Source organism: Clytia hemisphaerica, unplaced genomic scaffold, assembly GCF_902728285.1.
Source record: "Clytia hemisphaerica strain Z4C2 unplaced genomic scaffold, Clytia hemisphaerica genome assembly, whole genome shotgun sequence".
NCBI classification, from domain to species: Eukaryota; Metazoa; Cnidaria; class Hydrozoa; order Leptothecata; family Clytiidae; genus Clytia; species Clytia hemisphaerica.
In genome coordinates this window covers 90,608-105,588 of record NW_027104290.1, presented here as the reverse complement: position 1 = coordinate 105,588, position 14,981 = coordinate 90,608, and the positions used below count along the sequence as shown (strand labels likewise).

The following is a 14,981-nucleotide window of genomic DNA, read 5'->3' as shown; positions in this document are numbered from 1 at the left end:
GTTTTGAAGAGGTTGTGGGAGTTCTTTTTCTGAAAATCATCTTCAAGTTGTTGTATCTTATTTTCAAGCTTCTCTCTCTTAGCCCTGCGGGCTTCTTTTAACAGGTTTGTTGATTTGACGGTACTTTTCTTTCTTAGCCTCACAGTGAGGGGATGATAAAATGTCTTTCCGTAGCTTTCTCCACCTCTCACATAGCTCTATGGTATCCTTCGGTAGCCCGTCGGTAGCTTTTTTTTTCGAAGACCTACGACCTGCTCTGTTGCTTTGTTTATAGTTTATAGCAATGATAAGAGAATAAAGTCTATGCGTTTATTTTATGTTTATTAACATTGCAATAATTATCTTTCGTTTAAATTTCAATCATTCAAATTGATATATAATATATTTGAGTTGTTCGAAGTTGGCGTTGTTGTGGTTGTGGTTGGGGTTGTGGTTGTTGTCGTAGTTGGTGTGGTGGTCATTGTTGTAGTTGATATGGCACTCGTTGTCGTCGTTTTTGGCGTTGTTGTGGTTGTGGTTGGGGTTGTGGTTATTGTCGTAGTTGGTGAGGTGGTCGTTGTTGTAGTTGGTGTAGTTGTAGTGGTGGTTGTAGTCGTTGTCGTCATTGTTGGCGTTGTTGTGGTTGTGGTTGGGGTTGTGGTTGTTGTCGTAGTTGGTGTGGTGGTCGTTGTTGTAGTTGGTAAAGTTGTAGTGGTGGTTGGCGTTGTTGTGGTTGTGGTTGGGGTTGTGTTTGTGGTCGTTGTTGTCGCAGTTGGAGTTGTTGTGGTTGTAGTTGGTGTGGTAGTGGTTGTTGTGATGGGGCTGGTGGTTGTTTTCGTACGGGTTGTTGTGGTTGTAGTCGTTGAAGTTGTTGTAGGAACAATTGTAGTCGATGTACTTGTTGTTGGTGTTGTTGTAGTCTTGTTGTTGCTGTTGTTAATCTTCCTGCTAACCCATAAAGATCTAGAACATGATAAAGTTCTGTAGACAAATTAGTGTTGACAAGTATTTCTGTTATTTCGGTATTGATTTTCCAACTTTACTTTATTCCTATACTTTATTAACAATAGTAATGGTTTTCCGAAGGGAATCAAGCCCGGGGGGGTACTAGGGTTGGTGAATGAGGGGTATGTGCGGACGGGACCTTCGAAAACCGACCCTTAGAGAGACCAAATTTTAGTGAAAAAGTGACCCTTAGAGAGACTTTTTCGAAAAATTTTCTACCCTTAGTGAGACTTTTTTCTAAAAATCGTGATTTTTCCCACCCTTAGATAGAGAGCTACTTTAAAATTTCCTGATTTTTGTAACCCTTAGAGAGACTTTGAAAGGTGAAAAACCCGGCCCTTACCATCCGCACATACCCAGCACCTATCCCCGGGGAATCAAGGAAACATATAAACGTTTACGTACGCCAGAAAACTTTCTTGGTAGATGTGCTTTGGTAAGTCAAATGTCTTAATCCAAGAAAGTTATGGTAAATAGTAATACCTCGTTTGAAAGATAATTAAGTAAGATTTTAAAATTTCAGAAGTATGAAAAAATGAAAATGGAGTTGAGGATTAAAAGTTGACTTGAAGAAACTTCACCTTTCCAGCGCGTGACGATTTTACATTTTTAATCCGTCTGCGCGCGACGTTATTTGAAGAAAATGTATTTTTGACGATATCGGCCATAACCTTTTGAAAACTCAATTTCAGAAGAAGAAAAAAACAGATATATTTGGAAAGCCCCGTTTTTTCTCTTGCTAATGGTGTAAAAGTGAAGAAACAAATTCAAATTTAAACAGGGGTTATAAAGCCAAACATGAGGTAAATGAAAAATTCAATTTGCGAAAAAATCATTTTTTTAATGAAAAGTTCAAAAAATATAGAAAACTTACTTTTTTCTGCAGAAGTTTCTTGGATTAAAAGAATACAATCAAATACTTTTTGAAGGTCAATCATTGCTTTAAAATATACATTTTAAAAACAAAACTTCAATTGCATTTTTGTAAAAACAACATTTTTTCTATACTATGCACCAGACGCCATTTTTGAAAGTGTTTTTTTTTTTTTTTTTTTTTTTTTTTTTTAATATAATTCTTTGCGATAATAACTTTGCCTAAAAAGTATACACGATGGAAATATTAATGATAGCGATTTAAAATAAAAAAGTCCTAAGAGCTAAAAACATTCGCAGGATATAAAAGAAGACATCACTGTCTTTTCACCCATCCCCTTTTTCAACGATGTTTATTTATGTACATTTAAATTTACGGAAAAAAATAAAGGGGTAAAAAGCATTGATGATATTTTTGATTGTGTTTTCAACGACGGGAATAAAAATATCAACTTTGAAAGTTTTGAACTTCATCCAAGATCTTGGATGGTCGTCATGGTTACTTTTGTCTTCGTTGATTGCGCGATGATTAGAATCTCGATTCGTCGGCACAGCATCAATATGTGATTTTGACCTGTGCTTTTCACGGTACCTCTAGAGAGCTTTCTGTGGACTAAGAAATTGAGAGTACGGTTATGTGCTGCCCTTACGAGTGTCACACTTACGGCTAAATATCCGAAATTTGGCTTGATATTCAAATAAAGATATTTCCGATGAAAGGCTGGCTGCACTTAAATTCTTATGTTCAGTAAAACTCTCCCAAATTGATTTTAGCTTATTATTTACCGCAGCACTACCCGAATTTTTATAATTTTGGCACGTTTGATCATTGACCAAACTTCTGAATAGAATACATCCTTATCACTCGCTAGTGACAACTTCGAGGGGAAAGTTATAGGTTCCTGGCTTAATTTTCGTTGATAAGCTACACTCGGGTACATAATAAGCGTCCCCCGCCAATTAATTTTTCGAACCTTTTCCTCCACCTAGGACATTCATATGCTAACCCCCCGCTTATTAATCTTTGGGAAAATGTTTTTGAAAGTTTCCTCCTTTGCCCTTACTTCTGCTTTATTAGCCTCCTTTTAAAAACTTTTCCACCCAGGACATTTTTATCCCCCCCGCTTATTAGGTACCCGAGGGTATGCTGCGAATATCTGAAGAATCTATGATCTCTACTTTTGGTGTGATGAAAATTCGAGGGGAGGGGGGGGGTCATTTAGGTCATACTACTCATTACATATGTGTGCGCCTGTGTTCTTTGCCAACTTCACAGGAACAACTTAATGGTAAATAATATGACACCCCCTTCTCATAGACCCACTGGGAAACCTTTAAAATTGAAAAATTATCCAAAATATCGTCCCCGGTGGAAAACTGTCCTCCAATTTTTGTCCCTGGTGGAAAATAGCCAAATAAACCAATCCTCACTGCAAAGTATGATGCTTTTTTTCCTATCCCCACTGAATATTCCGTCTTAAAAACAAAAGAATTGAAATCATCAGTCATAAATGATATTCCCATATTGCAATCCTCGTCAAGTTGCGGTCCGTTATTTTATCCCACTGTCCGAAAAAATTCTACCGGATCTGCGAGAAAGGGGTATAATATGCCTTTACAGAATTGATTTGGTAATGGGTGAATTTCATAAGGTTTCTCATCTGAAAAGTTCTCAACCGTAGGGAGGGGGTTGCTCAGCCCATAACTAGCCCTTGAAATCCGGATCTTTACAGTGCGGAGAAATATAACCCAAATTATTTTGTAAATTTGGCTGAAAAATCGACAAAAATCGAAAGATCCTTTTTAAGGCGCAAACAAGAAGCCGGAGATGCGTGAAGGTCCAGCTGACGTGGCAATAACCGAATGTCGTTCGTACCGGGTTCCTTAAGTGACGCAAAAAAATTTCCTTCCCATCCTCCACTCTGAGCCTCTATTCTTTGACACTTTATTTGTATTGCTAAATTTTGAAAGTTTTTGATGCATTTCCCGAAATTTCGAAACTTTTGCCGCTGATGGGATTTGAATCCACTATATACAAAGCACCTATGATTAGAACGCCAGCGCCTTAACCACTCGGCCATCGAGTCACAACTGCATAAAGGAGTACAAAGTTCCTTATAAACATGGTATTTACTCAAAACTCTACCCGGGAGCTAAAACCCTAACCAGGGGTTAACTCCCATCCCCAACCCTAGCCCTAACCCTACCTGAAACAACCCTTTAATCTAACCGAGAAATTTGACTCTACTACCAATTCAATCCAAAACATAGGTCAAACATCGCGCGGGTCGGCAGGACAAAAATTCTAGATCGGTGGTTGGTTTAGCCTGGACTTGTTAATTTATTGCGCGCACAGGCCCCGACAAAGACAAAATCTTTTCGATCAGTTTGCTTTTTAAAGGTCCATTCTGCTGCGCGCTCGACCAAAAGTAGTCAGATATCCCAAAATCTTGCACTACTAAATTTCCTTTTTCTAACTTTTTACACCCTTTAGAGCGCTTTCTCTTATTTTGGACCTTACAGTGCACTTCAGTAAGCCTGAAAACGCACTCTTAAGGAAATTCTTATATAGGACGAGGTTTGAGAGAGGCAAGAGGACATTTTTGATACTCTACGACACTTTTAGCTGTGACATCCTTGTCCCCGGGGGGGGGGGCACTCGATCTGAAAACGACCATACGTTCGGCCCAAAATTTGGCTTCTAAAATCGGACCCTTACAGTGCAGTGAATTTCCATGAAAAATCATACCCTTACAGTGCACTTTTTCAAAATTTCTCGCCCGTAAGGGCGGAAAGTTTTGCATTTTTCCAAGAAAATGTGGAATTTTTCCTCCAAAATTGACCAATTTTGTGCCAATTTTACCAAAAAATTGGCCTTCTATCACAATTTCCTACCCTTAGTGCAGTTCAGTGCAGTCTTGTAAATTCCTACCCTTACAGTGCACTAGCTGAACTATGAAAAACCTACCCTTAAGGGCCGAACGTCTGGTAGGTCATCTACCTTGAGTGCCCCCCCCCCCCCCGGGTCCCTGTCTCACTTTAGATTTTTAATTGTTCTGTCCAAACTTTAAAGCAAGACTGTTGGTTGGCAAAAACAAGTTTTGAGAAAGGAGTCAATCAATTCATTAAGCTTTTTTTAACTACCTTATCGGCCCTTTTTACGCCAGCCCTTATTGGCGTTATTTTTGGGCTCGTGGCGTAATAAGGGCCGGTGTTAAAAGGGCCAAAACTTTGCAATTTTTACCTAAAAGCGGCGTTAATTTTTGCCTATTTTTTCTCAATTTAAGGGATTTTAGGCATTATTAAAGGATAAAAACTATCCATTTTTTACTCTATATCCAAAACTTCACGAAAATCAATATATGATTTTCAATGGAATTTTCAACATTTTAATACTAAAAGATGACATTTTAATTTAGATTTTTAGTTAATACTTACTGTTTAGATTTACGGCCCTAATTGGCGTAAGCCCAAAATTAGGATGTGGCGGAATAAGAGGTGCGGAATAAGGAATAATGTTCTTAGCCTTATCATGGAATTATTATAGACACTGGAAAAACAATGAGCTGAATTTTGCCAATTTCTCATGTACTAGCCTTTTCCGCAGTAATGACATTATTGTTCACCCTCCTTCCACTATTAAATAAATTTTCGTAGCATTTTAAGTGCATTTCTCATCAAAATACACTTATCCAATTCCCAAATGAGACTTTAAGTTCTCCTCCGAGATTCAAACTCATCTAGTTAATTACTAATTATACCTCGTTATGACGTTTTAAATTTCGAGAAAGATGCAAAAACATGCTTTGTATAAGAAATTGAATATTGACACCTGATATTTTTAAACTTCAACCTCAAGAAAACCACCGTGCCACCACGTGCCACCAAAAGATTTTCATACCACAGTGGAGCTATGAGACTCACGTCTAATATATATTCAATCTCAGCTCTTCTCGGAGATATATTGGAAAGATATTCCCAATTCAAAATTTCGTGTCATTATAAGCATTTTGTTTAATTTTACTCGTCTGATGATGTTTTTCTCACACCAGATTTCATAAATGTATTCGGTTGGTATTCTAACATTTATTTTCAAACTTTTAGCCAGCAAAAGTACGATCAGAAAAAGTAAGAGAAGTTTTTAGTAATAAGAGTATTAATTCTTTTTCAAAATCAGAGTCCTTCGAGCCGCCATGACAGTTGTCTTTTGCGGCCAAAGCCTATACATCGATTGTTTTCTGAAACAATAGAAAGACAATACTCCGCTCTCCACCGTTTCATTCGAAGTTTATCCAGAGTCTGTATAATAAATCCATGGCCTTATATATGATTTTATGTGCCTATGACAACTACTTCTTTTCGAAAGGGTGTTGTTTTTATCCTTTCAACTCCAAATATGGAAGCATCAGTATGATCTCCGTGTCCTTCTTACAAAATTTGTTTTTTTTGTAAGAATGTTTAACTTTGTATACAAAATTATCTTGCGAAAAAAAACACGGTCATGTTTCTTATAGAAAAAACGTTTTACAACTCTTCCCAAAAGATTCGATTGAAATTGATTACTTTAATTAAAACGTTTTATGTTATTTTTGTTTCATTTTTTAGTGATGCTCCCTCCCTTGGGAAATTAATTTTCGCATCGGCGATGAGTTTGATTCTAAAATGTGGCTTGTTGTAGGTCGATGTCATCAGACAACAAGAGAAGGATGGTGTGTGCGAAGGATTTGAAACGCCACGCGTAGAAAATGATTTTCAAAGATTTCTCGATATCAAAACTTTTCAAAGATGAAATAAACTTTCAGATAAGAGGTATTTATACAAACAATATTATTATGTTACATTTCCTTTCAAATTTGGATTGATACTTTGATTTTACTTTCAAACTGAGATGTTCTTTCGTCTTCTCGTTTTTTTTCTCGTTCGCGTGTTTTTTTTTACTGAAATTCAATTTCTCTCAAAATCAACCACTTAAATCCCAATTTATATTTTCATTTCATTCAGCATTGATGTCGATTTAAAGGTGTTCGCCTTTTCGATGCGATTTGTTGTATATTTGCCATCGCCCGATTCAAGAAGATATTAAAAAAGAAATCAAATGCTTGCTTTTCACTAAAAGGTATTTATTTTATATTTTTATTATCACCTCTGGACAGCTTTCTAAAAGAGCAAGGGTCGTCACAAGAGATTTTTTTAAACGTCCCAATCTTAAGAATCGTACTTTATGCGCCTTAAATTGCGCCCAAGACCAATTTTACTGAGATAATCTTAAGATACTTGCAATTTTTTTCGCTCACTTCGCTCGCAATACAGCTAATTGGTAACTTTATAACAATCTAGCTAATTTACAAGTTTTTGTGTGTAACAATATAGCATTATTGAATGAAAATCTAACTGTGCCAATTTGCTGACAACAATATTGAAATCATAAAACATCAATTTTTTCGCTCGCTTTGCTCGCATTACACATTGTTTCTTTAAATTTCTTTTCACTCTAGCAAGTTTCAGATTTTTCTATTTTTATTTAGTGATTTAGGGTATCTTGCCAGTCTATTTTTTGTTTTCTTGTTTCAAATTTTCCAAAATGTATAGCTCCTTAAAAATTTATTTCTTAACATTTAATTCTATACCTCTTTGGAAGTTTTTTGTGCCTTGGAGAATTTTTAGCCTTTTGTTGAATAGTGTAAGGCATTCATCAAATCATTTAGTTCTTTGACCAATATTTTCGTTTTTTGACCAATCTTTGGTTTTGTGACAATATTTTTTTGTCAAATTCTCAGTGCTATGAGCCCCTACTAGGGTTGCCAGCTGACAGGGGGGGGGTGCCGCCCAACTTTCGAACTTTGGATTGTTACCGGGACTAAAAAGGAGCAAACAAAGGAAAATTTTGGGAATTTTACGACGTTTGCGGGACAAATTTGACCAATTTTGACCAAATTTCGATTTTTCAGTGGGCAAAAAGTTGAAATTTTCCTATTTTTCCGACCCTCAGCGGGACTTTGGAAGTCCAAAAAAGGTACCCTTAAGGGCGGCACATACCGTACCCTCCATTTGCCTAAGTACCCCCCCCCCGGGGCTATGAGCATGTCAAATATTTTGGTCTTTATGAAAATTTTATGTTCCATTTTTCTTTTTGAACTATTGACAAATTTTTAGGTCTAAGATAACTTTTGTCCAATTTTCTGCCTCTTTGGAAGTATTTTGCTGCTTTGGGAAAATCTTAGGCCATTTGCTCAAAATTTTGGCTTCATCAAACTATTTTTTTTTGACAAATATTTAGGTTAAATGAAAACAGTTGGTGATTTTCGATTGACTTTTAGTTTCATTACAATTTTTTAACTAATTTGCTGCTTTGTAAAATCTTAGGTCCTTTGCTTGTTTTGTTTACAGTATGTGGCCCCCAAAACGGCGATCAAATTTGAAATTTCTCTCAAATCTAGAGGAAAAGAGATTTTACAAAAATTTTTGCTGCATGAACCCTTTAACATCTCTACTTTATTTCCTGGAAGTTCTTTTTCAAAATTTTCAATTTCAACAATATTTTTCAATCGCTTAAAGATAGGTAGCTTTTTTCTAATGGCCCCCAAAACGGAGGCTTGAAATTTTAGCGATTTCTCGAGATATCTTAGAGATATGAATACAAAATTTTGACCATAGTTTTGAAATATGATTTAGAGGGTTTTGGGCATAAATTTATTTGATAAAATTTTTACAGTATACCCCTGGTTGTCAAAATGCAGGTTTGGGGCCCCCAAAACGGAGGTGTAGTTAAAATCAAATTAAGCCCAGTGGTAATAGGGGGAAAAACTATGAACATATTTGTGTTTTCCCTTAAATTTACGACCCAATGGATGTAAAATTTATGATTTTTATGAAATATTTCAAGATTTTCGATATTGCAAAGTCCAAACTGAAAAATTAGAAATTTTCAACATGACAATTTTGATTTAACAACGTTTTAATTAAGTTTTTGAAAACAAATCTCTTTTGAAAATAGTTCCAGTCATGTATGGAATAAGCTGTGAAAATTTTAGAAAAAAAAACTTAACTGAAACTGAAAATATTAAGCTTTAAAGATATTTTTCTCCTATATTTTGCAAAAAAATGACAGAATTTGCCGTTTTTGCTGATTCAGCGAAAAATTTTATATATAATGTTAATTTTTTGTTATAAACTATTAACTCAAGGTGATAGGAATAGAATTCCAAGATTTTTTGCTTTTTCTCATATTTAGAATTTTCGGTTTTGTCAATGCTGATTCTAGGGCTCCAAAATACTGGTTGACTTTCAAGATGCTATATCTTTTACCCAGCCTCTAAAGTCACAGATGTATTTGCATTTTCTGAACGGCATTAGCTGTAGAAAGTTTCCTATACCCCGTTTTCATAACTTATTTTCAATATCCAAGGAGCTAGAGTGAGTTATATGCAATTTTTATCTAATTTTGGTGTTAAAATATTTCCTTTAGGGACATGTTTTTTTTTGACTGTACCAAAATCAGGTTTTCGAAAATGGTGAAAATCACTTTATTTTAATTATTTCGTCATTCGCATGATGAATTTTCCCAAAATTTTGATATGTATTGAGATTTGGGAAGGGCTTTAAAATGAGCTATTTGAAATTTCTAAATTCGGAGTATTTCAGGATAAATTAATCATGGAGTGTTTTGGATCATATCTCACTCCATGACTCATTATTCGGTCCTGAGGAGGTTTCTATGCATGCCTGAGGTAGCCTAAAATCATAAAATAGCCTGAGGAGTAATTTTTTTAAAGGCCGGAGTGAGTTGTGATCAAAACAATCATCACGACTTTTTTAATCATTTTTCACTCATTTTAACAATTCCTGTTTTCTTTAGTTCGTTCCTTTCTTATCAACTAAACAAAAATCTCAAATCACCTCCCCGATAGATAGACTTGTCAGGAAAATATATACGATTGAAATTAGCACCTAGATTTCAAAAATGATCAATTTGATCCCATTTTCCTCCGGTTTTTTCCAAAAAAAAGAGGTCGATGTGAAAATTCAATCCTTTAGCTACACCCTGATATAAGTTTCGTATATAAATTGGACGCGACAAAGGCCAAATATAGAGCCGACTTTATAAATCCGAAATAGACAATGATTTTTTTCATCCTGAAATACTCTGGATTCAACAAGCAATATCTTAAGTTCCATAAAAGCTATTAAGATCGGACAAAAAGTATCGGACAGAGCTACTAATCTATTTTTTGGACCTACCCCGGTGGGGTAGAGGTCCTATAAATTAACCGATGTCCGTCCGTCCGTTCGTTCGTTCGTCCGTCCGTCTGTTACCAGCTTTTCTCAGGATTGGCTCATTAGTTTTTTCTGATTTTTGGCACAATGATGCAAAATGGTAATGCCCAAAATGTGACGGAGCCCGATTTTCGAAAAAAAATCATTTCCGGCCGAAAATGCCGGAAATATGCCGGAAAAACCGGTTTTTTGGCATTTTCTCGAGATTTCATCATTAGTTTTTTCAGATTTTTTGCACAAAGATGCGTATTAGCAATGCCTAAAACATGGCAGAGTCCGATTTTTGAGAAAAATTCTTTTCCGGCCGAAAATGCCGGAAATATGCCGGAAATCGCCGTTTTTGCAGATTTTCATCGGACTTTTTCCTTATATTTCGTTGTTTTTTCACACAAAAACATTATTAATAGCAATGTCCACGATCAAGCATGGTTCAACTGTCGATAAAACTGATTTTTGAAGCCGGAACTTTCTAAAAATCGCCGGAACAGCCGATTTTCACCGGAAAAACGGTATTTCTTGAATTTCTCGAGCTGTACTTTATATTTTTTTATGAAATTTTGCACACTAATGTAAAATGACAATACCTAAAAAGTGACGGAGCCCGATTTTCGAAAAACATTTTTTTTTCCGGCCGAAAGTGCCGGAAATATGCCGGAAAAACTGGTTTTCTGGCATTTTCTCAAGATTTTATCATTAGTTTTTTCTGATTTTTTGCTCTAAGATGCGTATTAATATTGCCCAAAACATGGCTGAGTTCGATTTTTGAGAAATTTTTTTTCCGGTTGAAAATGCCGGAAATCGCCGTTTTTGCAGATTTTCATTAGATTTTTTCCTTGTATTTCTATGTTTTTGACACAAAAACATTATTGATAACAATGCTCACCATCAAGCATGATTCAATTGTCAATAAAACTGATTTTTGCGACCAGAACTTTCTATTAATTTTTTCCCTACAACCCTTCCCTCTCCCCTTATCAACAATCAATGATGAATTTATTGCGTTATGCATTTTCGCTAAACGCTATGTTTTCTGACTGATTTTTTTTCATTTTTCTCCTTGCATTGCTATCTAACTTTCATCATCAGGTAGGTCCATTCAGCATCTAGCTTGTTTATTTTTGAATAACGATCAGAAACGGTTCAGCTGTCTCTGTTAGTGCCGATTTGAACCGGGTTGGTTGAAAATCGGCATTTTGGTACAGTCAAAAAAAAACATGTCCTTAGACGCAAATATGTTATTTTGAATCTGTCTCAAACTATCAAAAACATGCTCATTTTTTACTATAACCATCATTCTTTCAAAATAAACAAAAATCGTTTAATACTGATAAATCTACAAGTCAGAATCTTCATTTTAATGAAAACCTCCGTTTTGGGGGCCGTCTCCGTTTTGGGGGCCATATACTGTATGGACAAATATCTTAGTTTAATAAAAAAAATGGGTTTTATGACAGCCAAGTCTATGACAATTACGTATTATGAGAAATTTTCGGTGCTATTGCATATTTTTGGATAGTATCACATTTTTGGATAGTATCACATTTTTGGATAGTGTCACATTTTTGGATAGTGTCACATTTTCGGATAGTGTCACATTTTTGGGTAGTGTCACATTTTTGGGTAGTGTCACATTTTTGGATAGTATCACATTTTTGGATAGTATCACATTTTTGGATAGTATCACATTTTTGGATAGTATCACATTTTTGGATAGTGTCACATTTTTGGATAGTGTCACATTTTTGGATAGTCTCACATTTTTGGGTAGTGTCACATTTTTGGGTAGTGTCACATTTTTGGATAGTGTCACATTTTTGGATAGTGTCACATTTTTGGATAGTGTCACACGAGGGGTAAATCACTAAAAATTAGGTGTACGAGATTTTGATTTCTTTTTGATTTTTGATTTCTTTTTGATTTCTTTTTGATTTTTGATTTATTTTTGATTTCTTTTTGATTTCTGATTTCTTTTTGATTTCTTTTTGATTTCTGATTTCTTTTTGATTTCTTTTTGATTTCTGATTTCTTTTTGATTTCTTTTTGATTTTTGATTTTTTTTTGATTTTTTTTTGATTTTTGATTATTTTTTTTTGATTTTCATTTTGATTTATTTTTGATTTATTTTTGATTTCTTTTTGATTTCTGATTTCTTTTTGATTTCTTTTTGATTTTTGATTTCTTTTTGATTTCTTTTTGATTTTTGATTTCTTTTTGATTTCTTTTTGATTTCCTTTTGATTTCTGATTTCTTTTTGATTTCTGACTTCTTTTTGATTTCTTTTTGATTTCTGATTTCTTTTTTTATTATTTTTTTTATTTTTGATTTTCATTTTGATTTATTTTTGATTTCTTTTTGATTTCTTTTTGATTTTTGATTTCTTTTTGATTTCTTTTTGATTTTTCAAAAAGGTGTACGTGATTTTTTTCAGTGATTTACCCCTCGGTGTCACATTTTTGGATAGTGTCACATTTTTGGATAGTATCACATTTTTGGATAGTATCACATTTTTGGATAGTGTCACATTTTTGGATAGTGTCACATTTTCGGATAGTATCACATTTTTGGATAGTATCACATTTTTGGGTAGTGTCACATTTTTGGATAGTGTCACATTTTTGGATAGTATCACATTTTTGGATAGTGTCACATTTTCGGGGTAGAGTCACATTTTCGGGGACGGTGTCACATTTTTGAAGACGGTGTCACATTTTTGGGTAGTATCACATTTTCGGATAGTGTCACATTTTCGGGGTAGAGTCACATTTTTGAGGACGGTGTCACATTTTTGAGGACAGTGTCTTGATTTTGGAACTTTTTAGCAAATTTTTTTATCTTTTTCATCAATTATTCAGAATTATTAGTTACTCAAATCTCTTATCTCCGTTATGGGATTCCAATCGGAATGAACCCTCGATTTCAGTAACCAGCATCGGCTGGTAAGAAAGGTTAAATTTTCACAACAGTTTAAGACGGATTTTAAACGTCCGTACTAATGATCATCGGGCTGACAAATGAAGCGATTCAATTTCGAAGTAAATCCATGTTTTTTCATTAGCTCTTTTTTATATTTTTTTTATATCTCCGAATACTACAAAAATACCTTGGAATTTCAGCCCCACTGAGAAATTGACTTTGATTTTATCTCCACTCGAAATTCAATGTCTAAAAATGGCACTTCAAAACCATCCCCGCTGCAGTTTCTAACTTTGGAACAATAGAATTTCTATCCCCATTGGGAGGAAAAAAGTTCCACCGGGGCTATGAGACAGGGGTGTAATATTTAAACTAGGCAGAAAACCGTTAAGCTGTTTTCTTTTTCTTTTTTAGAACACTATCGCTGGCATATGTAGGAATTGCAATTCCACAATGACCTTGAGGTTTTGGGGTAAGACAATTCTTTTGACCGGATTAGTTTTCGCAAAAATTAGTTACTTGATGATTATAGCAGTACTCGATCTTCATTTCCGTACCCTCCAATTCATTCATAGTACTTTTTGGTTGCGTCGTTTCAAGAAAAAGGGAACGTTTTTGAAAAAAAGATTTGCGGTTTTCATTGACAGTTCCTTATTTGGCAGCTCTGAATTTTGATTGTGTTTGTGTAAATTGTTATTATGATTCTAGAAATGATACTCCAATGTATGCAATGTATGTATGCAATATGTAGAACACGAATTTACTGACAAATCTACCTTAAGCTTTTTCTGCTTCTTTAATTTGTCGTTTTTCTATGTCCAGGCTATCATGATGTTACGCGTCCCATAGAAGATATAAGCAGGGTTGTTGGTGGCCAAATTTCTCACCACGTGGGTAAGACAACTTTTTATTAAGCATTCTGTTCAAATCTTTAATTATTGCAAAGAAGTGTAAAGGGAATTTTGTGGTTTTAATAGATTTAATTTCCAAATGCGTCGTTGATCTGGGTGGTGGGGAAGAGTTGAATTAGACATTTCAATAGCATACCGTCGCGAATCTAAAAATAGACATGGATTTTTATGTTTGACTGAAATTCAATCCCATCACCCTTTCCGTTTATTAAACTTGCACGCAAATTACACTCAATATCAAAGAAAAAGTAATAACTTTCACGACTTTTGAATTAAGACGAAAAGGTTTGTGGGATTGAATTTCGGTCAAATGAGAGAAGTAATAATCATGACGTTGGCACGACGAAGTGCTATTAAATTTGGCATTGACATATTTGGCTAACCAGAAAAAACCCAGACATCTCGGCAGTAGTCTGGTTTCAGTCCTAAATGTATCGGGCTAGATAATTGGCAAGATTTTCGTCGTTTGTATTACATCATATCACGCGCTGCAGAGCAAGTTTTTACTGCAACTATTCTTCAATTCCCATAGCTTGCTTTTACTACATTATGAAGTAAAAATATCAATAGAATTAGTCTGTGGCTATGTTGTTAGTCATTTAGTTCATTTTGGTTTTACCGTCTCTATGATTTGCCATATTTGACTAGTTAATTGTAAATTTATTTCTTCCTTTATATTGCATGTTATATAGTCTGTCTGAAACCATTGCCTTGTTTTGGGGATACCTGAGGTTGGGGCAAAATTTTCCCCGAAACTGATCATGGGTTAGCCCAGAGGAATGTAAAGAGATGGAAAAACAGCTTCTTCAGAGCAATAGACAAACGGCTCGTCATATACCAGGTCCTTTGCCCTTAAGGGAGTTTGTTTCGAGCTAATGGATTTCTTTTGTTGTTGCTTCAAAAAAGTTGTATAATTAGCGTGGTATGACGGAATTCTTTTGTTTCAGGTCAAATTATGCGTAAAACTTTAGGGGCTTATATTTTGGGGAGACCTCTTTTTATACCAAAAGATACCTATATTTTCTT

The 14,981-nt window shown here is 34.9% G+C and overlaps 1 protein-coding gene across 1 annotated transcript; it reads right to left on the bottom strand.

The window, feature by feature from the left end:
- Window positions 1-356: 356 nt before the first annotated feature.
- Window positions 357-13,617, bottom strand: LOC136817089 (uncharacterized). The gene is made up of 3 exons (XM_067073428.1): window positions 13,564-13,617; window positions 12,997-13,064; window positions 357-942 (listed from the first exon to the last, which is right to left on the bottom strand). Exons 1-3 carry the CDS (start codon window positions 13,615-13,617, stop codon window positions 357-359), a joined length of 708 nt encoding a protein of 235 aa, XP_066929529.1.
- Between the last annotated feature and the right edge of the window lie 1,364 nt (window positions 13,618-14,981).